The 23352-nt window shown below is 47.3% G+C and overlaps 1 protein-coding gene across 2 annotated transcripts in view; it reads right to left on the bottom strand.

Moving 5' to 3' along the window:
- The window catches only part of CYFIP1 (cytoplasmic FMR1 interacting protein 1), a 517233-nt gene that overhangs the window by 360350 nt on the left and 133531 nt on the right, over positions 1 to 23352 (bottom strand). For both annotated transcript variants that reach the window (XM_085622863.1, XM_085622862.1), the window contains exons 13-14: positions 18915 to 19040; positions 6371 to 6537 (exon numbers count right to left, since the gene is read on the bottom strand). In XM_085622863.1, coding sequence (XP_085478989.1) covers positions 6371 to 6537; positions 18915 to 19040 — 293 coding nt within the window. The remainder of the gene's footprint in view (positions 1 to 6370; positions 6538 to 18914; positions 19041 to 23352) is intronic.

The raw sequence follows: 23352 nt of genomic DNA, 5'->3' as shown, positions 1-23352 counted from the left end.
ACACTTAACTATCCATCTGGCTATCCCTGCTTTGGAGATGGCGTTACCTTTGTGGTGCGGAGCAAAGGCAACGAACAGTTGTTTTGTCTTCCTGAAGGGTTTAGTCCTGTCGATGTAGTACATGAGGGCCCTCCGTACATCTAGTGTATGTAGTGCCCTTTCTGCGACAGTTTGTGGGTTTTGGAAGAAAACGGGCAGTTCAATAGTCTGATTCATGTGGAACTGCGATATTACTTTGGGCATGAATTTGGGGTTGGTACGTAGTACGACCCTGTTGGCGTGAACCTGTATAAATGGCTCTTGAACGGTTAGTGCCTGGAGTTCACTAACTCTTCTTAAGGAAGTGATCGCTACCAGGAAGGCTACTTTCCAGGTAAGGAATTGAATCTCGCATGAGTGTAGAGGTTCAAAGGGTGGACCCATCAGGCGTGTGAGGACCAAGTTGAGGTTCCACATTGGAGCCGGTGGGTGGCTTGGTGGAATGACTCGTTTGAGTCCCTCCAAGAATGCTTTGATGGCAGGCACTCTGAATAGTGAGAGGTGCTGCCTGGTTTGCAGATAGGCTGATATTGCGGTCAAATGGACACGTATAGAGGTGTACGCCAGATTGCATCGGTATAGGTGTAAGAGGTAACAGATGATGTTTTGGATGGATGCGTCCAGCGGGTTAATGTCATTATTACCGCAATAAATGACGAACCTTTTCCATTTGGCTGCATAGCAAGCTCTTGTAGTGGGTCTCCTGGCCTCCTTGATGATGTCCATACAGTCAGGTGGCAGGTTGAGATAGCCAAACTCTAGGACTTCAGGAGCCAGATCGCCAGGTTCAGCTGTTGCGGATCTGGGTGCTGAATCTCTCCATGGTTCTGCGTCAAATGCGCGGGTTTGATCCGCAGCCTTTGATGCGGCACCACGGAAAGTTCGAGGAAGGTGGTGTACCACGGCTGGCGTGCCCACGTGGGAGCAACTAGGACGAGTGTCAGGGAGTGTTGTCTGAGTTTGCGAGCCACCAGCGGTATCAACGGCGCTGGGGGAAAAGCGTACGCAAATCTGCCGGACCAGTTCATCCATATCGCATTGCCCTGCGACTGCGGATGTGGGAACCTGGCGGCGAAGCTTTGGCATTTTGCGTTTTCGCTTGTCGCGAATAGGTCTATCTCTGGATGACCCCACTGCTGGAAGTACGGTTGGAGTACTGATGGGTGTAACTCCCACTCATGCATCTGGTGGCTGTGTCTGCTGAGCAGATCTGCCATCTGGTTGTCCTTGCCAGGGAGGTGTTCCGCCATGAGGAACATGTTCCTCTGAATGGCCCACTTCCACATGCTCTGAGCCAGATGAGACAACTGTGGAGAGTGTGTTCCTCCCTGCTTCTGTATGTAGTACATTGCGGTCATGTTGTCCGTCCGGATCAACACGACCTTGTTGCATAGATGTACTTTGAATGCCTTCATGGCCAGGAAGATTGCCATCAGTTCCAGAAGGTTGATGTGCATCTTCTTTTGTTGTGTCGTCCATAGTCCCTGCACTGTGTAGTGGAGTACATGAGCTCCCCATCCCTGGAGAGACGCGTCCGCTGTCAGTACTATCTGTGGGACAGGCTCTTGGAATGGTCGGCCCTTGCAAAGGTTTTGTGGATTCCACCAATGCAGAGAGTTGTATGCCCGACCGCTCACCAACACTAGGTCTTTCAACTGTCCTTGAGCCTGATTCCACTGACGTGCTAGGCACTCCTGAAGCGGGCGCATATGTAATCTCGCGTGCGGGACTATGAAGATGCAGGAGGCCATCATGCCTATTAACTGCATAAACACTCGCGCTGGAAGTGAGTGATTGGGTTTGAACTTGGAGATCAGCAGTTGTATGCTGTTGATCCTCACTAAATTTGGCTGAGCTGTGGCCGCCAGAGTGTCTATAGTCGCACCTAGGTACTGTTGTACGTGTGCGGGCTGGAGATGGGACTTTGGGTAATTTAGTGAGAATCCCAGACTGTGAAGAAGGTGAATGGTGCGGGACATGTGGCTGGCACATTGCTGGGCTGACTTCGCTTGAACGAGCCAGTCGTCTAGGTAGGGGTAGACGTGTATATGCTGCCTCCGTAGATGTGCTGCCACCGTAGCTAGGCACTTCGTGAAAACCCTGGGCGCTGTTGTCACGCCGAAGGGAAGGACTTTGAATTGATAGTGCTGCCCCTGAACAGTGAACCTGAGGTATTTTTTGTGTGAGGGGTGGATGGGTATGTGGAAATACGCATCCTTGAGGTCCAGTGTGGCTAGGAAGTCTCCCTGCTTGAGAAGCGGAAGGACTTGCTGTAGAGTGAGCATGTGAAAGTTCTCTGAAAGAATGTACTGGTTCAGGGATCTCAGGTCTAATATAGGTCTGAGTGACCCGTCCTTTTTTGGAATTAAGAAGTAGAGGGAGTACACCCCCGTACCCTGCTCGTGGATGGGTACGACCTCTATAGCGCCTTTTAGAAGCATACTTTGCACCTCTTGCTGTAAGAGCGTTAAGTGCTCTGAGGACATAGGACGGTTTCTTGGTGGTATTGTGGGTGGAGTGGAGGTTAACTCCAGACAGTAACCGTATTTTACAATGTCTTTGACCCACCTGTCCGTGGTGATGGAGTTCCACGTGGACAGGAACCTTTGTAGCCTTCCCCCGACAGGTGTTATGTGGTCGGGAGGAAGGGAGAGGGCGTCACTGCTTGTTCTTGGGGGAGGACCTGGTGTTGCCGTAGCCGCGTCCTCTGCCCTTTGTACTGGAGCCACGATATCCACCTCGGGTGTTTTTATCGTAGGTGGTCTGTGTATTGCCTTTGTTATACGTTTGTTGTGACCCCTGTCCTCTACCTGCTCCCTTGTTTCCGGGGCGACGAAAGGAGCCGCTCCGAAAGGACTGAGTTTGGAGAGCGCCCATGGACTTTGCAGTGTCCGTGTCCTTTTTTATCTTCTCAAGGGTGGTGTCAACCTCTGGCCCGAATAAATAGTCGGGGTTGACAGGCTGGTTGAGTATATTGTTTTGTACCTCAGGCTTGAATCCTGAGATTCGTAACCAGGCATGTCGTCGCAGCATGACGCTTGTGTTTATGGCCCTGGCAGCCGTGTCTGCAGCATCTAGTGCACATTTGATGGAAGCATTTGTGAGTAGCTGTCCCTCTCTGATAAGAATTTCTGCACCTTCTTTGTAGGGGTCAGGGAGATGTTGAAGTAGTTGCTCCAGTGTGTCATAGTGCGCTCTATCGTAGCGAGCGAGGAGCGCTTGAGTGTTGGCTATGCGCCATATGTTGGCAGCTTGGGCGGCAACTCGCTTGCCAGAGGTCTCTAGCACCTTGGACTCTTTGTCCGGGGGAGGAGCGTCACCTGTCGTTTGCGAGTGTGCCCTTTTGCGAGCATTCGCTACGACAATGGAGTCTAGTGGTAATTGGCCTCTGATGTAAGTAGGATCCCCAGGTGCTGATCTGTATTTCTTATCAATCCTGGGGTTTATCACTCGTGCCCTGGTGGGTTCCTTGAAAATGTCCTTGGCTGGTTTGAGGACTCCCTTCAACATAGGCAGAGTCTTTACATGCCTTTCTGAGGATGCAAAAGTGTCCATAAGAAAGTCATCTTCGATGGTATCAGAGTGAAGCTGCACCCCATGGTTATTTGCAGCACGTTCAATAAGAGCGTTGAACGCCGCAGTATCCTCTGTGGGAGATGTTTTTGCCCCATAGAGTTGTGGGTCCTGTGCATCGAGAGGTGCACCTGGGTCTACAGGGTCGCCCCAAGTGTGATCAGGGTCCTGCTGGTCATCAGGGTCTGTGTCTCCATGGTAGGGGACTTGGTCATCCATGTAGTCCTCCAACGCATCCGTGTCGGAGCGTGTGGGGGAGAATAGTTGTGGATCCTGGTAGGATGAGTGGAAAGGTTCATAAAGGAGAGGTTCTGATTCTACAGGCAGCTTCCTTTTTAGTGGGATCCTGAAAGGGTCCAACGGTGGTTCCGAAGTTATCCTTCGCTCGTGGAGAATCATCCTGCCAGTGTTGGCGTCGATGACACGTGACGGAGACGTCTCAGCAGGTGTAACCGTAGTCTGGGTGACCCGTGTCCTGAGTTGGAACATTTTCGGGATTGTTGACGGAGGCAAGCCAAAGGTAATGTTGGCTGGCACCGAAGAGGCTGCTGGAGCTTCGATCGGACCGGAACCAGACGGGTCCTGGAGGGCAGCCTTGGTTTTGCTGCTTTGTGTCGCACCAGGTCGTACTTGGAGCGCCTTTGAGGCTTTGGCACCGACCAGGTTCGTAGAGGCGGCCGTGGACTTTTCCGGCGCCGGTGGTTCATCGAGTCGAGGTGCGGAGATGACCGTCGACGTCTTCGATGCGTGAGGCTTTGGTGTCGTCGAGGGAGCGATGTGAGACGCAGCAGGCGGTGCAGCCCTCGTTGTCAGTGGCGTCGGTGCCGGGAGCCGAGCAGGTTTGTCGGCGCCGAAGGCCTTTTTCCGTTTGTCGACTCCGACGTCGCCCGTTTCAAGTTCGGCACCGAAGTCTCTCTTGGTGCGGTCGGTGCCGACGCGTTGCGCTGGCGTCGAAGGCGTGGAAGGCCTCGATCCAACCAGCGCCACTTTCGGTTTCGGTTTCGTTGGAACCGGAGCAGCTTTCGGTTTCGGTTTTATGGAAGGGAAACCAGCTGGTTTAAGCAGTAATGGCTGCCGCTGAATGTCCGAGGCCGGGCCCGAGGGCGGGGCCGAAGAACTGCGGGATGGGTCTCGGGTAAGGCCCGAAGGCGATCCCTCGACCGGAGCCATAGGCTGTGGCACTGGGCTTTCTTCGGTCTGAACAGGTAGGCCTTGTTCATCATTGGAGCTACTCTCTTCGGCCCCTAAGGCCTCCTCGTCGTCTCCTACCTCGGTGTCGTCTTCACCTCTGTGGAAGAGTGATTCGTCGACTTCGTCCGATCCGGATTCGTGTTCGGAAACGGGACTGGAGGGTAAGACTTCCAATTCTTCGACGTCTTCGGCCTCGTTGAAGATGTCTGCTGGGGCCGGTGCCGCGTGCTGCGCCTCGAGTCTCGCTGCTCGTCGATTCCGTAGAGTCTTCTTGGAACGGAACCGGGCACAGGCCATGCATGTCGATTCGTCGTGGTCCGGCGAAAGGCATTTGTTGCACACCGGATGGACGTCGATGTGTGGGTACTTCGCATTGCATACCGGACACCTCTTGAATGGCGTCCTCGATTCCATCGTCGAAGTAGTCGATGAACAGGTAAATGCGAAAAAAGTCGGTGCTGAAAGTTAGTAAACTAACAAGGTTGTATCGAAAACCGATCGATAAACAGTACCGACGCGAACTAAAGGCCTTTTGGCCTCGACAAAATATTTTCCTAACTTGAGCTAAGATAGCACATCCGAACCCAATGGCGGAAAAAAACAATCTGAGGATGGAGAGGATGCCCATGCGCACTGTAGTCCAGGGGAGGAGTCACCTATCCAAGGATACTTCGAAGACTCTTCCAGGACAACAACGTGCAAACATCCGGACCCAACACTAGGCGGCGATCTATGCACAGATATGAATTCAGCAGCCCACATGCCTCGAACCTTCTTATACAATTCAAATATCTACACTGTGCATAATATACCCGAACCAGACTCTGGACAATGGGCGATATCCAATCCCCTACATGCTTGCAATGTGAAAGGGAAGAAGGGACGTTTTCCCACACAGTCTGGGGCTGCCCCGCGTTGCAACCCTTCTGGGGCAGGGTATCCTCTTGTCTCAGTAATGTATTATCATGGGAACTCCCACATGATCCACAACTCTTTCTTTTGCATAGCACAGATGGGATAGGGGGCAATAAATATAAGCAGCATTTACTCCTTTTAGCCCTCACTATCGCCAAACGCAAAATTGCACAGTTCTGGAAAGGGACCTCCACCGACTCTGGGCCAGTGGATGGCAGAGCTGTATAGATGTATGGGTGCGGACATTACAGTATTTTTGGCACATGGCTGCCCACAAAAATACCGAAAAATCTGTGCCCGCTGTGCAACGTATCGTGGGATCGAGCTTCCCCCTCCGCCTTCTACGGACCCCTAACCGGAATCACTATATAGGTGCATTCCTCTAGACCTATTTACTTCATATTATGCTTGTCTGTCAATCTGCGACCGTATCCTGGGTATGATTACTTGAGTCTGGAACGGTCTGCATATTGTTTTTGTTGGGCTTCCCTGCATGTTCGCAGGTTTTGCAAATATTTTGAAACAATGGTATACCTGTTTACTTATGCTTTCTTTCAGGTACTTGTAGGGCTCCTGCCCAAATTTCACCGGAATAACCAAATAAAATCTGTTTGGAAAAAAGACACTACATGATAGAAATATAAACACTGACCTCTGAATTACATTTTTCTTCTTCTTTATGGCCTGCCTTAGGGGTTCTCGCAAAGTGATCTGTGCAAAGTCCTGAAGGGCAGCATAGATTGTGTGGCGGATAGCATGGTTGAAAACACTCTCCATCCTTCCCATGAGCACCTGCAGTCCTTTAATCATGGCAATGACCTAGACAAAAAGCAGATAATACAGCAAAAAAAAAAAGATGCAATATATCACTGTGGCTTACTGTAGATCTCTTGTTCCCATAAATTGTTTAAATACCAATGATCAGAATGTATGCACTCTTGTGCATTCATGTTAGTTACTTGCGCTGGTTCATAGTGTGTAACATGATATTGGTTCATCTGACACTCATGTTAAATGTATGTTGCAATATGCAGTCAGTATTCAGTCTGAACCATAATTAGCTGTATTTAAAACTAATAACATTTTGAAAAGCAAAAATCTGAGAAAAGCAAACCCTTTAGCTTCTAAATTGAAATTAACATTTTCAAGCTCACATCAGTTATACGCTTAGGAAAGATCTATGTTGTAGATAGTAGCCCCTTCTTTTAAGCAGGTAGAATAATGGCATACTGTGTTAGCTTTCAAAACCACCCAGGTCCCATTGTCATACAAGTGAAACACAGAAGACATGCTTTAAAGCAACCAATAACTGCATCATGCGGAGATGTAGTTGTTTTATATTTCATGCATTAACAACTTCAAATTAATGCCCTGGATATGGAGCATTAAGGCGGAAATAACAGCCTAACTTGGTTATTTGTTACATCTACTGAATCCATGTTTGCACCAACAAAAAAGGACTGTGGTTCTCTTCCTGTCCTCTGTCCAATCAATGCAGCCCTATGGAATGTTCTGCTCTGCAGAAAGTTAACACAGCTGCTAATTGCGATAGAGACAAGGACTACTAAGTTCGCACCAATTGTGACAGAAGCCAGGAAGTCACTTCTGGTACATGCTACTGATAAAGCTGCTAGGGTCATGGCCAGCATGGTAAGTATATGACAACATTATTCTTCCTGGAAGCATTAGATGAGGTCAAACTCTCGCAGAGAGTTGATTGGTCAACATTATAAATGCAATAATTATAAAAATGTTGTGCTCACTACTATGTAGATATCTATTTATATAGTAGTTCTATAGCGTGAACCTAGCCAAAAGGCAGAGAAACAATGTGCATCATCAAACACAAGCATTAAGTCAACAAGTGATAGGAGAGTTTTGGACTGTTGCGAAGTGGGTTCCATCCAATTAATTCCCCTGGATTTTTTGCTTTTGACTACCCAGTTTTTTGGCCTTTAAATGTGAATAAGTATTACTGCCTGAATTTCACTCACTATAAATTCATGGTAAATGGACTGACAGTGCTGTTATGTTATGTGAATTTGTAGAGCGCGGCTAATAACCTGTGACGGTATCAAGGTGCGGAGCTGGGCAGGCCAAGGAGGTAGATCATGCCGGTTTCATCTGGAAGAGCCAGGACTTGAGGTTCCTTCGGAAGTCCATGAGGGAATGGGAGATTCTGAGTTGTTTTGGAAGGTCGTTCCAAGTCTTGACTGAGAGGTATGCGAAAGAGCACCCTCCGCGTCTTCTTGATGCGAGGGAGGTGGACTCTTGCCTGGGACGCAGAACGAAGGTGTCTGATGGGTTGGTAGAAGTTTAGGCAGTGCTTGAGGTATGCTGGACCGGTGTTGTGGAGAACTTTCTAGGCGTGTGTAAGTAGCTTGAACTTTCATCTTTCCTGGACTGGGAACCAGTGGAAATTGTTGAGGTGTGGAGAGATGTGGTTATTTCGTGGGATATTAAGGATGACTCTGGGGGCAGCGTTCTGGGTGGTTTAGAGTCGGTGTAGGACATGGGCTGGGATTCCGATGTAGTGGGCATTTCTGTAATCAAGTCTACTTGGGCTAAGAGCCAGCCTGGATGATTGTTCAGCTGATGTTCAGCTGGATTCACTTGAAAATCTTGTGTTAATCTGTCTGCTAACAGAGATGTTGTTGTCCAGCATGATGCTGAAGTTATAGACATGTTCCACAGGGGTCGGTGGTGGGCCCAGTTCCGGGTGCCTCCATGAGGCACCCCAGGGGTAGTGGTTCTTGCAGAAAATTAGAACTTTGGTTTTGTCTGCGTTGAGCTGGAGGCAGTTGTTTTTCATCCAAGAAAGGACGTTGCTCATGCAGTTGACTAAGTTTGCTTTGGTAGGGCTGGTTGAGACAATAAGGAAAAGGATGGTAGGGGAGAGGATGCTAATCACCGATGGCCACCTGTTAAGATACGGTCGATGGTTACAGATGAATGTGTGAGCACATGAGCATAGACAGCCCGATATCTGTGCAATTAGCATGTTACAGAAGCAACCCTTCAAGGACTGCTATTGACCTGGGATATGCATTATAATGTGAGGGGGCCTTGGTAGTGTAGATCTGGAGCGCTTATTGAAGGTCCGTGGTGCTTGAACTGGATTGTACATTATAGGTGCAATATGCACTAAAGACAGTTATGTCCCAGTTAAGCCTACAGGGTCCAGCGAGGTACCAATCTAGGTGTAAACATACACCCCATTTGTAGATCCACAGCCCTTTATATCATATCTACTCTCCTTATGACACTGTAAGAATTGTCATATTTCCCTGGCTCCGCTCATAATCAGATTCCAGGCTGTTGTTCACCCAACTGGATCAAGTCAATTATTCTGCTACGCAGAAAGCGGATCAAAGGACTCCCAACACAATAGTGCTTTTGGCAGTGCTTGAAATCTGAAACAAAGGAAGAGATCCAGACCTCTGGAGCCAAACACAGGAGTGGCTTCCCTTTAAACTCAGAATTTTTTGTGGGAAGGGATCAGGCATCTGTGTCAGGTAGGGGAGGAGCTAAGACTCTCAGGGAAGCTCTGTCTACAGACAACTTGAAGTTGCCGTATTGGAATGTCTCACAATGCTGTGCAGGAGGGTTGGGACAGGGGCTGAGTGATGATGCGGGACTATAGGATTGGCCTGGGGGTGTCTGGCTTGTAGAACTTTCCACTCCCCACCTAAAAAATCTTGCTCAAGAGTCAGCTGAAAGAACTACAAGGATGGACTCCAGCTGGCCCGGAGGTCTAGGATGGATCTCTCAAGGGACAGCATCTGGCCCCTTATGGCCCCAGAGGAAGAGTTAGGGTAATGGACCTGCTAGGGACCCTGGATGGTTCCCCAGAGACTTCTGTGGACTGGTCCTTCAGCTGGGTGACCCCCATCAAAAAGGCTAACACTAACACACCGGTACCCCACAAGAAGGCCAAAGCCATAGGTCCTACTTGTTAGCTGTGGATGGGCTGTTCAAGACGTCCCGACCAGCAGGAAAGAGCACCAGGAGTACAGGCACACAACATGTCTGGCACAGGTAGCCAAAGAAAACAAGCTCCCCATAAAAAGTGACATGTTAGAGTCCAAGAGCCTTGCAAAAAATGCTTCCTGTTGCTAGGCTTGGCCACTAAGAGCAAAATGAGCCCCAAAACAGCCAAATTAACACTAAGAGGAGCGAGATACAGCCTGGTCCACTGGGAAGACCAAGCAGAAATCAAAGAGCATGGTGCTTCGTTGTCTTTCTTAAAATATTCCTGGGGAGGGCAAAACCCTGGGGGTCAGTGCAATCGTTATTTGTTTAATACCCATAGAAAATGGGTGTGCATGGTGCCTTCTCCCCAAACCAATATAGGCCTTTGGGTCCCATCCCATGGGGCCCAACAGAAGGCAATAGGTTCCGAGGACCCCGTCTCACCAGGACAAGGAAATCAAGATGAGTGCCACTGTGCTCTCCACATTGCTACCAGGGAGGCCAGGATCTCAGGAATGATGTGGTGCACCTCCTCTTCCCCACATGACTGTGTTTGAGGGGTGGGGGTTGGGGATGAGGTAGGGCAGAGACCACTCCACTAGCGTTCCACATGGGTGAATCAGCATGATGACATTCGTGCTGGGACTGGATGGTGTTGACCGGGCGAGTAGCTGGCCTGGCAGCAATGGAGTGGGCCCCCATTCTGCCCATGAGGAAAAACTAAAACAATGAGGTACAAGGTTGCCCTGGGTGTGACCGGGACATCTATGCTACAACAATAAAAAAGAAAAGAAATACGACGCAAAGCCACACACTTAAGGGAAGCTCCCTGCTGGGTGGCAAAAAACAACTATTTGGATATTCATGGATTGGGTGAAGTAGCACTCATAAACCCCAGCGAAGGCTATCTGATGTGCATATACTTCTGCTGTGGTGATTGTAGAAGAGGCAGATGCACCACCAACACTTTTAAAGCAAGTTTTGGGGGCTGCTTAAGCAGCCTCCAAAAGGAGGTTTCTTAAAAATGCACTCCGAACATCCTGGGGCCTCATAATCATAACCCCAGTAGAGGCGTTTGTAAGAAAGTGGCTCTGCATATACTGTTCCCAAATAGGTACAGTGTGCGCAGAGTCCACAGTCCCCAGAGGTTTGGCAGAGGCTAAAGTTAGATATAACCTTACTCTCTAAAGTGGTAGCTTGGTCGAGCAGTAAGGCAGTATCAGAGGACAGTGTAGAGCATTTGTTGTACACACTCAGTCAGCAAATGGTCTCACACACTCAAGAACTGAACTCTAGGCCAATGGTTTGTATATAAAAATATATGCTTGTTTTATTTTAGAACCAACAATAGGTATCAAAATATACTTTCTCAGAATGAGATGCTTTAGATAAATACTTTCAATAGGCAATAGACTTTTGAATGCAATAGTTACAGTTGTTGCAATAGGCAACACAATTTCAAACACAATTATACATTGAGCTCAATGGGAATTTCTAGTTAAATGCAATAGATTACTTTTTGGATTACTTTTCTTACCACAGGACTGGATCCTAGATTCAGTTCTGGGACATCTCCTGTGAACAGTTGAGTAAAAACGTTGTGGTTACAGTTATGATTTTTAAGGAATATTATTGTATTTTAAAAGTTGACACTTGGAAAATGTTTCACATAGATTCACCAATGTTATCCTAGGGGAGGAAATTCCCTTAGCAGGTACTCAGTGTTGGATCCTGGATCCAGCACTGGGACATCTCCTGTAAAAAGTTGAAAGAATGTGTTTTTGTTATACAGGCGATTTTTAACAAATATTTGTAAGTTTGCAAAATCGACACTTCAAAGAATTTCTGGTGAAAACCAGGCAATGTTCTCCTATGGAGGAAAATCAAGTTAGAGGTAAGTATGGTTGTAATTACTTTTCAGGGTCAGTGCTGGGCACCAAGATCCAGCACTGGGATCTCTCCCGATAACTGGTGAATAAATTAGTTTTCGTAATTCGGCTGATTTTAGATGAATATTTTAAAGATTCAAAACTCGACACTTAGAAGAATTTCCAAGTGAAACCAGTCAATGTTACCCTATGGAAGAAAAGTGAGTTATCGGCTTTTGGGTAAGTACTCGACTGGCAGAGTTAAGGTTCTGGGCATAGACTCAGGGGTCTCCCAGGGTCAGGTAAGTACAGCTGTTACACCCTCAGCGGCACAGGGGCAGCCGGGTGCAGAGTGAGTTGGGCCCAATGTTATCCTATAGGAGGCAGGGGGCCTTTGGTTGGTGGCTGCTGGCTAGCAGGCCATGCGGCTGAGGGAGCTGGGCTCCTGGTCACTTGTTCAGGGCAAATGGGGAAGTAGGTTAGAGTAGAAGTTGCACTGCCAGGGCCACTCGGGCGGCTGGGTGCAGGGTGCTTTTGAGCCTTCGGGCACTCAATGGATTGCAATGGAGAAGCTCAAGAACGAACAAAGGCTGCAAGCTCTGGGAAGAAGATTCTTCAGGTGCGACCACCAATTTTAGAGGTAAGCTGGGTAGTTGGAGGATAGGTAGGCACCCAGGAGTTGGGCACAGGGGGCCGCAGGGTGCCGGGTGCAGGGGTGCCTCTGGTTGTCGGGAAATCTTACCCTCTGCTGGTCACGGTTGGAAGGGTCCCTGGTTCTGAGGCTGCAGGCGTCGTCAGGAGCGTCGAGGGGGGTCCTTGGGTGCTGGATTCGGGGCCACAGTCGCATGGGGGACGTCCTCGTGGTCTTTGTCCACTCCAGCACAGGCCAGGCTTGGCGGGTGCAGAGTGTGCAGGGTTCGCGGTTCCTGGTTGATGCCAGGGGTCAGTTACTTGCTTTGAGCAGTACCACTGCTCGTGGGAGTCCCAGGTAGTTAGAGTCACAAGGCAGTCAGGTTCTCCGGGGTTTTTGAGGTTGCTGACCACTGGAGATGCCGGGGTTTAGCAGGAGCAGGTTCGAGGGTCGACAGGCCGGTAGGGCTGGGGAAAAATCAGTTGGTGTCTTCCTCTTGTTAGCAGCTGCACGGCAGGTCTTCTTGTTCTTTCTTGTTTCGGAATCTGGATCTGAAGAAGGAAGGTTCAGGGTGCCCCTAAATACTAAATTTAGGGACGTTACAGGTAGGTAAAGGGCAGGGACCAATGGGTCCCTTCCCTGGGGTTGGTACACCCCCTATCCTGCCACTCTCCTGTGGGAGGGGGGTAGTAGCCTAGTCCTGATTGGGCAGGGCTTCCCATCTTCAAGATGGCACGAGCCCGGAGATGTGCTTCACCTTGCCTCCCCCACCTGAGGGGTGGGGTTGGCAGAGGCAGGCACACCCCCTTTCCTTCCTTGGGGTTTCCGGCCAGTCTTCCCGCCAGAGTGGGAGTCAGAACCGGTAGGGGCTAGATGCTGAGTACAGCAAGTGGCCTGGAGAAGCTCACAAAAGGCGACATGCCTTTGAAGCTTCCCCTGCCCATCCTGGGGGAGGAGACCTAGCACCTCGCCCATCCTGGAGGAGGAGACTTAGTACCTCGCCCAGGATGTGCATTGTTGCAGGCCCAGAAGAGCGGATGGCTCTCTACCCAGGGGTCCAGCAACATATCTGCTGTGTGGCAGCCTAGGCAGCCCCTCAGACAAGACGTGGATTGTAAGTTAGGTTCAGGGGGCACCTCTAAGATGCCCTCTGTCGTGCATTGTACATTAAATCCCACACTGGCATCAGTGTGGGTTTAATGTGCTCAGAAGTTTGATACCAAACTTCTCAGTCTTCAGTGTTGCCATCATGGTGCTGTGGAGTTCGTGTTGACGATGTCCCAGCACCATATACTCTTAAATGGCAGCACTGCACTTACAGTGCCCAGGAATGGACCTGGGTACTGTAGGGGCACATGGCTCATGCACCTGTACCCACACCACTGGCATAGGGCACCCAGATAGAGGGCTGTCTGATGTATGCCAGGGCAGTGTGTGTTGTGGGCATGGCACACAGGGATGTGAGCCATGACGACTCTCTGTTTTGTTCTGCACCCAGACACTCAGCCTGCAATGGCAGTGTGTGTGTGTGTGTCAGGGTACAGGGCCTCTAAGGGTGGCACAATAAGTGCTGCTGCCCTTAGGGGCCTTCTGTGGTCACAAGGCCCAGCGTACCTAATGTACCATTTACCAGGTGCTGACGTGGCCAGAGATGCCAATTGGGTTTAGGCTTCAACACAGTCTTAGGAAAGGAACATAGGCCCCGGATACCTGATTGGCAGGAGCCCAGGGCACACTCAGTCAAAGTACATCAGCAGTTCAGCAAAAAGTGGGGGCATACCATGCAAGAAAGATGGCACTTTCTCACAGTGTTCCATTGGTACTTGTATTCCATTTTTACAAACAAAGTAATCTTGTCGAACAGGATTCCTAGTGCAAATATGCAGGCCACAGCTTCCATGTTCCCCTAGTATCACCCTTGAAAGATCTAACTTTTGCTCAGGAACTTAGCAGAGGTTCCAAAGATTCCAGGCTTGATTCATGAGCAAACAATAAACAACTTTTGTTTTTTACCCACGGTGCAACACAGTGGAAGACAGAAATTGACCTTCATAACATATTTTTTACATGGTCCCAAACAAATACCACCTATCAGAAGGGAAGTTCAAGGCGTCAACCTTTAACCATATTCTCACCTTCCCAGAAGAGATGGATTGAATTTGCACATGTACTTTCATATCCATGAAACACCCTAATATTCCCTTGCCAGATCACTTCTTACTGTCAACTGATAGGCCAACTAATGAGGGCCACGAGGAGATAATGTGTCTGCTCTGTGCTTTCATTTTGACACAAGGACCAAGTGAGTTTTTAAGCAGTCTGAAGTTTCTCCGGAGTCACTGTCATTCAATTGTTTTTTTAAAGGGGCCATCCAGTGAATGGTGAGTCTCAACGACTGGATGGCCTCTAGAAGGAGAAAGGCATTCAAACAGACATGATTGATTTGACCTTATGGTTCTCCTACATTATAGTCCATTATATCCCCTGCTGCATTGATTATTTGTTTCTCAAACTTGCTAGAAATCCAAGCTTCCCCTAACAAGCCATTTCTTTAAAGTAACACCTCATGCATCATGTGTCTGGAATCACGCATTAGTGTATATTTCACATCTGATAATAATCAGGTACTGTAAGCAACCTCACATTCGATTCTCATGCCACTTTCCTTCCTAAAAAGCATCTGAAGGCTATCTGCCGAGCCCTGAAGGAGTTTATTTTGTTGCACGAGAAGAAGGCGGTTTTGGTATACACCAACAGCATCCATGCTTTCATCTGCATGGACTAGCAGGATCCATGTCTGTATTTGCAGTTAGCCAAAGAATGACCTTGCACTGCTTTCTCCTTTGTCACTCTTCATTCTGCTTGGGCAGGAATTGTGAGATTCTAGGTTTGGTACAATCCATCATGCACTACTAGAATCAAAACCAAATCCCCACTATCTTCTAAGGTTTCTTCGACACTTAGATTTTCTCTCAAGGCTATGCACTTGGCAGTATACATACATCTACTTTCCAACAGTATGTTTACTACAGGCAAGTGGCAAATGTTTCCTCATGAAGCCTCTTTTATCTAATATTAGCCATGAAAGTTCCTATGTTTTATTCGTTTGAAGAGGATTCTGAAGAACTAAACCGGTCTTGTTTCAATACAGAAGTGAGGAAGTAGCCAAACAAAAACAGACCTGAAAATTGCAGTGGCGTGGCTCACACTACTGGGTAGTGGAGAAGTAGAAAACACTGAATAGTCTGGTTGGTGCCATCCTTCAATAGTCTATAAACTCTTCTCACAAAGGTATAAAAAGTTGATACCATTAACGCTTATTTCAATATCTTTTTCGATCTTCATCTAATTTCTGGACATATTTTTACAGACTCGTCAATTTTCTTTTTAGTTGATGAAGAAACTGCATCTTCAGAAGAATGCAACATTATTTTACCATTGGTAGCATCAACAAGCCTCTTCTGAATTTAACTCTTTGATTACAAAGTTAATGTTCTCTGAGCGCCTCATTTAATCATGTTGAGTGCATTAGCCTCGGGTTATTTCTGCTTCTGAATAAACACAGACTTTATAGGAAAACAGTGAAATACTCTACACCTATTCAGGGTCCTTTCATAATTACTTAAAAACAACTTTGCAGGGGGCATGACCTAGCGGACAAAGATGATGGTCGCTCTTCGCTAGAGCTCCTGACCGGTTGTGCCTGTGCCACAATCATCCTGGGTGCTGACAGGGGTTTTGGTGACCACGGAGCCCCCAATCATTATTGGAAAAGTCCGGGGATCCCCAGAAGAATATAACCACTGCCCAGGGACGATCGCAATAGGCAGTGGAGTAGCCATGCTGGGTGGGGGCTAGTCCTGAAGATGGCAGCCGCGCGGCTCTAGAGCGACCCCAGAGCCACAGGAGCTGCTGGTTGCGTGCCATGGAGACAGGACAGGGGATTCCTTTTGGGTCCCCCCTATGGTGAGGCCGGGCCCTTAGCCCTGAGGGCAGGGAGTGGAGCTCTTTCTTCTCTACCCCATAGTGGAGGCAGAAGCCTCAGGAGGGGTGCCAAGGTGGCCACAGCCTGCCACCGCCAAAGGTCCAGGATGCCACGGAGCGATGGACCCCTACCCCGCATCGACCTCTACAGACCAGGGGGCACGCGATGAGTGTACCCTCCAAACTTGAATTGGGCCCGCCTGCCACCCTCCATCGAGAGCACTCACCTGCCTTGACTCCCCACCTGGAATCTGCCAGAGTGGCTGCAACCCACTGAGCCTGGGAGTTATGTCGGGGGTGGCAGGCTCCTCCTCCCATGGACCGATGTAAGGGGGCGTCCTGGGGCAATCCCCCCACCATGCCTGACTGAATCCTGCTGAGCCCTGGGGGGTATCTTGCAGGCTTGGAGCAGCCTGAGGCTGGACAGACGTGGTCAGAGAGGCCTAGGTACCGCATTCTAATAGCTGACCGCATTCTAATAGCTGAATCCCAAGGAACCCTGCAAATGATCTTTCGCTACCTGGTACTGGCAGAGAGAGTCCCAGTCTCGAGCCTTGGCAGACCATTTTGGGGGCTGTGTCCCCCCTCCTGAGTACTCTGGTATTCAACGTCATCTGGGGCAGAATGGGTGTGGGGAGAGACTGCACACATGGGATAGGCCCCAGCTGTACGTGCTGACCACCCTGACCTGGAGGAGCAAGCAGGCTGCTGCCCCACCCTTGCCACCACCCCAAACCCAAGTGCAAATTGACCTAATCCTTTTGCCAAGTGAACATGCTGGACTACACTGTTCGATCATGGGCCGCGATAAACCCACAGGAGCTCAAGGGCAATCCAAAATCAACAAATATACAGCCCCTACATCTATGGCTTGTGGGCTCCAGGAACCAGCAACCTCTCCGCCTCCTTCCTTCTCCGGAAGCCATCCTACCAGCGATCCAGACCTCCTGCATGGTGCTCAAAATCTAAAATCGGGGAGGTGGGGTAGAGGTAGCCCTGCTGTGCCAGGTCTTTCGGGGTGTGGCGAACAGGGTCACAAAGGTCGGATCTCGGCACTGGAAGACACCCTAAGTGAACTTCAATCCAGTCTTCAAATTTGTAAATATGTCAAATCTCCTAGAGGAACATGCCCTTCCCACATTGCATCGTGGAAGGGGGTCAATGTGTGCTGTGAGACACCGAGCGGAACAGGACTAGATGCTCCCTTGAGCTTTGTGCCAAGGTTAATGTGGGGCTAGTTGAAACAGACAGGCAAAAGGTGCATCCGAGAAGGCTGCAGTGTGTATGCTTAAAAGCAGCACGAGCCTCTGCAGAGAGTCACATACAGTATTCACACTACCTAACTCTGAATTAAACGTTTTGACATAACACAGAGTTTGGTGTGCATCTCGGCTCGCCAAGAAACTTGACACATTTTCAACAATTTATTTAAAGAATGGTAAAATACTGCCAAATCTGGTTGTGTAAAGTTAGTAGATGCTAAATTCAAACGTATGTCAGTGATCATTGCTGCCAAAGGTGCTTTCATTAAGGAATTACTCAAAAGGGTGGACACTTATCCAAGAACGATATTACAATATTGTATTTACAATAAATATTTTTAACAATAACATTTGTTTCCCATCAAAAATGTACAGTATGGTTAGTATTGAAGTAGAAAACTATCCTCATTTAAAAGAATGCAACTATGGGGCACTGTCACAATAAAATGTGACAGTGTTCAAGGGGGTGTAGACTTTCGAAATGTACTTTAACTATAGGCAAACATGATGACTTCAAAGACTGTATTTAATTTTTGAAAAAATCAGTTTCCTTTATTCTTCTCATAGCACATGAAGTGCTAAAACGAATTTCACAACTACCTTGTTGCTTCTTCAGGGCCAATATAAAATTTAACAATATGATCTAAATCCTCAAAGTAGCTTTATGAATCAATTCATAATGTGCTGTCTCGTATTTTTGCCTTCATTTCCTGAATAAAGCATTTGACGTAGTGGCCCGTTACATCCATCGATGCCATTAAAAAAACAGGTCAAAAGTAAGGTAACTATGTTTTGTTTTTTTACTACTGAAGGGTTGCATGTAACAACATGACTGAGAGGGCTCTTCTATTTCTAATGTACTCTATAAGTTTTCATCTATCACCATGTTTGAATGTCTCCAAAAGACAAAACAGTAAGGCTTCAAGGGACAGGAAGAAATATTTTTGCCTCCAAGGAAGGCATTGTATCTGGAGCAAACTGGGTACTTCAGATCCTCTGCCTTGTGGGACACTACAGGATAAATACGATTAGGATTGAGGTTTAATAAGGAAAGAGTTAGGATTACTTAATTAAAAATGACTTAATATTTTAGCACAACATGCTTAATTCATTTTTTTTTTTAAAGAAACAAAAAAAGGTGGACCTAAGGAGAAAACCCTCCGTGGAGACGGCATAATTGTTTCATGATGTGGTTGATCTAATGTAGTGACCTACGATGTAGTAGGTTAATCCAAGGAGGCACAACCAGGATATTCATCTAAAAAGCATTGAGAATGGCACTTAAGTAATTTCTTATTGTATATTCCTGATACAATGCTAGGAGGCAAGGTAATGCTCGCTGAAAAGAATATTACAAGCAACATAACAAAAAATGTAAAAAATATTGCTGATTGAAGAGGTAGGGACACATTGCATTTGCAACCAATATATTCTCTACAGTGACCCATAAACAAAAGAAAAGTGAAACTAATGACTCACCTCTACAAGTGCAAACTTCTCTTCACTGTCATAGTTGTACCTTGTCGCTCTTTCATACTCCTCTGCATTGTCTGGGCAGTCCTTGTTTGAGTACTTGTCAGTAGGATGAACCAACTTCCAAGAATACTATTTATAAGAAGAAAAAAAAGGAACTCTTTAAAAAAAACAGAATGACAAATGATAAACACACAATTGCTTTGTAAATATGAGACTCAGAGGAAAAGTCTATCAAGTAGAGTTTAGAAGACAATGTCTGAAGACTGCACCCTAGTGACAAAAGCTAAGTATATAACAATTTAAGGATATTTCAAGTTAGTATTAGACACAGATTCAATGCAACCATCTTGTGCTGAAGTGTTTTTCCTGGGATGATTCTTGAGAAACAGGACCAATAACTGGCACTAAACCATTCTCCCTCGATTGGCATGCAAAATGCAAACCGATATCTGTGAGGTCAACACATGATGGTTCACAAAGAGCAACTCAGCTTTTCGTATTCTGCTTATCCACTCTTCCCCAGTAAAAACATGAGAGCCTAGCCTTTGACCTCTGGTCAGGCAATTTTTTATTTTTTAGATTTGTATTCTTTGACAGCTGTTTGATCATCAACAATATTAACCCACCCTGAATCAAAACAAGAGTTCTAAAAGCAGTTTTTATTTTTTAAATATTCTCACACTCAACATTTAGAAATGGAGCTAAGGTGGGCTGAGTTCTAGTCATCACTCCTCCAAAGACATATGCCTGTACATTAGGCGGCGCTCGTCTGAACACCAGAAGTCTCTGGCCCTGCTTCCTACCATGGATATTACAAGTAAGACAATTCTCTGTGCAAAATGGCTTACTACTGAATCGCTAACTGTAAAACGCACCCCATGTTAATCTACAAGGAGGAGTAAAATAGGTTATACTCCAACAGTATCTGGAACTTCAATAACAACAAGAAAAATACTATTGCCCTTAACCACTTTAACATAGTTATACATTTACCCTCCTTAAATGTATTTCAGTCCGAAATATACCAACGCACAGGAGTTACTAATGCATCAGGAAAATAAACACTGAAAGTCAGGAGGCAAGATGGCGTCCGAGTGACATCTCCGCCGCGATGCTCTGGTGATCGAAACCCCCAATCACTGCCAAAACAGCTTTTGTATGCCCTCTACGCTAAGTATGCAGTAAATCAAACGCAATGCAGCGAAAAAACCTTCCATGGGTGTTAAAAGTATTCCTCTTCTACAAGCAAGGATTCATGCTTTTATCACTTCCCAGCCTCGAGGACGCCCGCACGGCTCGGGCTTCCTGGATTATTCCTGACCTGCATGATCCTCCATCAGCACGATCAGAACGCAGGAGCTCAGCGAGGGCATACAGCACGCTCTCCGCCAAACGGGAAGCTCGAGGATTACACAGCGCTTGGGATGGTACAGCGATCTTCTGGAAACCCGAGTTGATTCTGTGATACTTTGGAACTGCCACAAACAAGTAAGGATGGCTGGCAGGGGGACTAAAGCTGTCAAAGGGAAGAATGTATCCGCGCTTAGTGCTCAAACACACGCAGCCTCACAACCCAACTCAGCGCTGTCAGTCACCCGGCAGAAAAGGCTGGACACTCTGGGCGCCAGAAGCAAAAGTGGGGGAGAGAAGGGGGAGTGCACTGATAAAAGCAGTGATAAAATCACATGTGAAAAACACTCCGAAATCACTGAGCCTATTAAAAAAGGTCCAGCTAAATCACACAAAGAGACCAGCTATTCTCAAATGTTAATCACTAGCAGTTTTGGCACAACGGGGGGCCTGGCACTGGGCCTAAGTCTTTAGAAGAAACTCCAAGTTTGACAGCAGAGATAGTAGAGCAGATTGAAGGAGCACTGACTGATCCGAAATTGCCAGCTGCACTGTATGAATTAGGGCCTCCAGGCGCTCCCTTCACTGCAGATCTGGAGGATAAAACAAACTTTGAGGCTCATTCCACACCTGTGACTCAGTCAGTTGAGGCTTGCTTTGCGGACAAAGTGGCAAGTCTCAGCAGTAAAAACAGTAATTCAAGTGATGGTGCAAATATCGCTGGTGGAACTGTAGAATCTATAGCAATACCGCAAGCAAAGCACTCCAAAGCCATTAATTCAAAACCCCTAACAATCAAGACAAGTACTATTCATTAACAGATTAATCAGAGCTGTCAGACATAAGCATTTCAGTGTCAAGCGGGGATGATGGTCCCAAATGGTACAGTAGCTCTAATACGGACCCTCAGAAAAGTTTACATGGTTCGAAAAAACTGCAAAAAAAGAAAAATGGGGGTCGTCAAAAAAAGAAACATGATATCCCAGACAAAGAACGTGCTACAGATTTGAGGTGGGATTATTCTGATACTCAGCTTACAATATTATCTGACTCTATGGCCTCAAGTGGTAATCAAATAACTACAGGTGGCAGTCTAAGCGGAGACAATGGAGGATCGAAGAGCGAACCAGCTCTGGCAGTTGTTCTTCAATCTATCAAAAGCTTCCAGGAGGAAGCCAAGGCAGACAGCCGTAGATCACGCCTGGCTGCCAAGTAACTGCAAGGGGCTGTCAGGAGGGTCGGTAAAACCTGCGCTGAAATCGCAGATCGGATGGCTTCCGTGGAGGAGAGTACAGAGCCTTTAGAGAAAGATGTAGCCACTCTTAAAACTCAAAGAGATGAACACGAGAGTGTAGTCAAAGATCTTATGTGGAAGATGGAGGAGCAGGAAAATAGGCAGCGGCGCAACAATCTCTGCTTCCTAGGGATTCCGGAAGGGGTGGAAAAGGAGGAACCCAGAGGTTTCATGATCACATTTCTTAAAGGGGCTTTTCCAGAGCTACATTCCTGGGACTCGGATAAAGAAGTTCAGAGTGCACAGATTCCCTCTCTCCCCTGCCAAACGCACCCCATCAACGCAGCAACATCCTCGTGCCCTGTTGTTGTTTTTTGGCAACTTTCTTCTCCGTCAAACCCTCTATGATTTGGCCAGATCCACGAGCAGACGATCCTTTGATGGAATAACTCTCTTCACTAGACCTGATTTTGCGCATGCCACTGTTGAACGCAGATGGAGGCTCAGGCAGCTCTTAGATCCTTTTAAAAAACTTGGAGCCGATGTATACCTTCAGATTCCTGCCTGACTTAAAATTGTATATAAAGGGACCACTCGTAGTTTTGTTTCAGAGATCCAGGCTGAAAAATACTTAGAGGAAGTTTCTGGAAATAAATAGTGGTAGCAGTAATATAATGTTCTTAAAAAAACCATAAGGACTTTTATCCTGGCTTTAAGAAAATCATGCAGCTGCATTATCACAGAAAATAGTCTTTAATGTTTCTGCTAATTCTTTTTTTTTTTCTTCTCTTTTTGATAGGCATATTTAGGGTAAATATGGCTTTTTTGGTTTTTTGATTTTTAGACATGAAGGTGCTACTTTTGGGTGGGGGGGGGGGGGTGGGAGATCCGGCGGGCACGCAGGGCTCTGTTGTCTCGGATGTCAAACCCCTGGCCTCGGTTAGGCAACCTCAATAACTGGTAGCGGGTGGAGGGGTGGGGGAACGGTGTCAGACAGGTAGTTAAAAAAATGATATGAGTGACAATCTTTGTTTAATTTGGTTTGTTGTTACTACCAGGATATTTGGCACCATATGGGCTGTGCAGTGCTCTGAGCATGGAGGATCATCCGGTATGCAGGCTCTAGCCAGATGGGAGTGGTAAGGGTTTCGTCCACGAATATCTGCGGGCGTAACGATATTAAAAAAAGGTAAAAAGTAGCGGTAGGATTACAGGCATTGGGTGCCAATAGTGTCTGCTTGCAAGAACCACACATCGAAGGCTCACAAACACACATTTTAAAAACACTTGGGTTTAGGTTGACATGCGCAACAACGCAGGGTGCTAGGGTCCATGGGGTAGCTATTTTAGCCAAAGGGAGTGGGCTTGTGTTTAGTCGATCTAAAGCTGACAAATTTGGCCGCTGGGCAGTCACCGAATGTCAATATGGGTGTGGGCAAAAGCTAACAATTTGTGCAATATATGGAAGCAAAACTGATGATCCGACGGTCTTTGATGAGATCTCAAATGAACTTACGCACTGGCCACTTCCCTTAATGATCTGCGGGGATTTTAACATTAACCTTCCTAAAGACTGGTCTCTAAAAGAGGCCTGGCAATATGCTGGCCATAAACCTAAAGTCTTTAAGGCCTTGAAGACTATGTGTCAGACACATGGGTGAGTGGATAGTTGGCAGACTTTAAAACAAAACGACCAAGGGTATACTTTTTTTTCTAATCCGCATCTCACTCATGTAAGAATTGATTACATACTTATCTCTAACTCACTGAAATCGAAATGCCAATTGGAGAAGCTACCACGTGTCCTATCGGATCACAACCCATTAATCTGCACCTTACAAATAAGTATGGGTAACC

Source organism: Triturus cristatus, chromosome 8 (genome assembly GCF_964204655.1).
Source record: "Triturus cristatus chromosome 8, aTriCri1.1, whole genome shotgun sequence".
In the NCBI taxonomy this organism is placed as follows: domain Eukaryota; kingdom Metazoa; phylum Chordata; class Amphibia; order Caudata; family Salamandridae; genus Triturus; species Triturus cristatus.
Note: the sequence above shows the minus strand (reverse complement) of the source record. Positions and strands in the feature narration are given on the sequence as shown.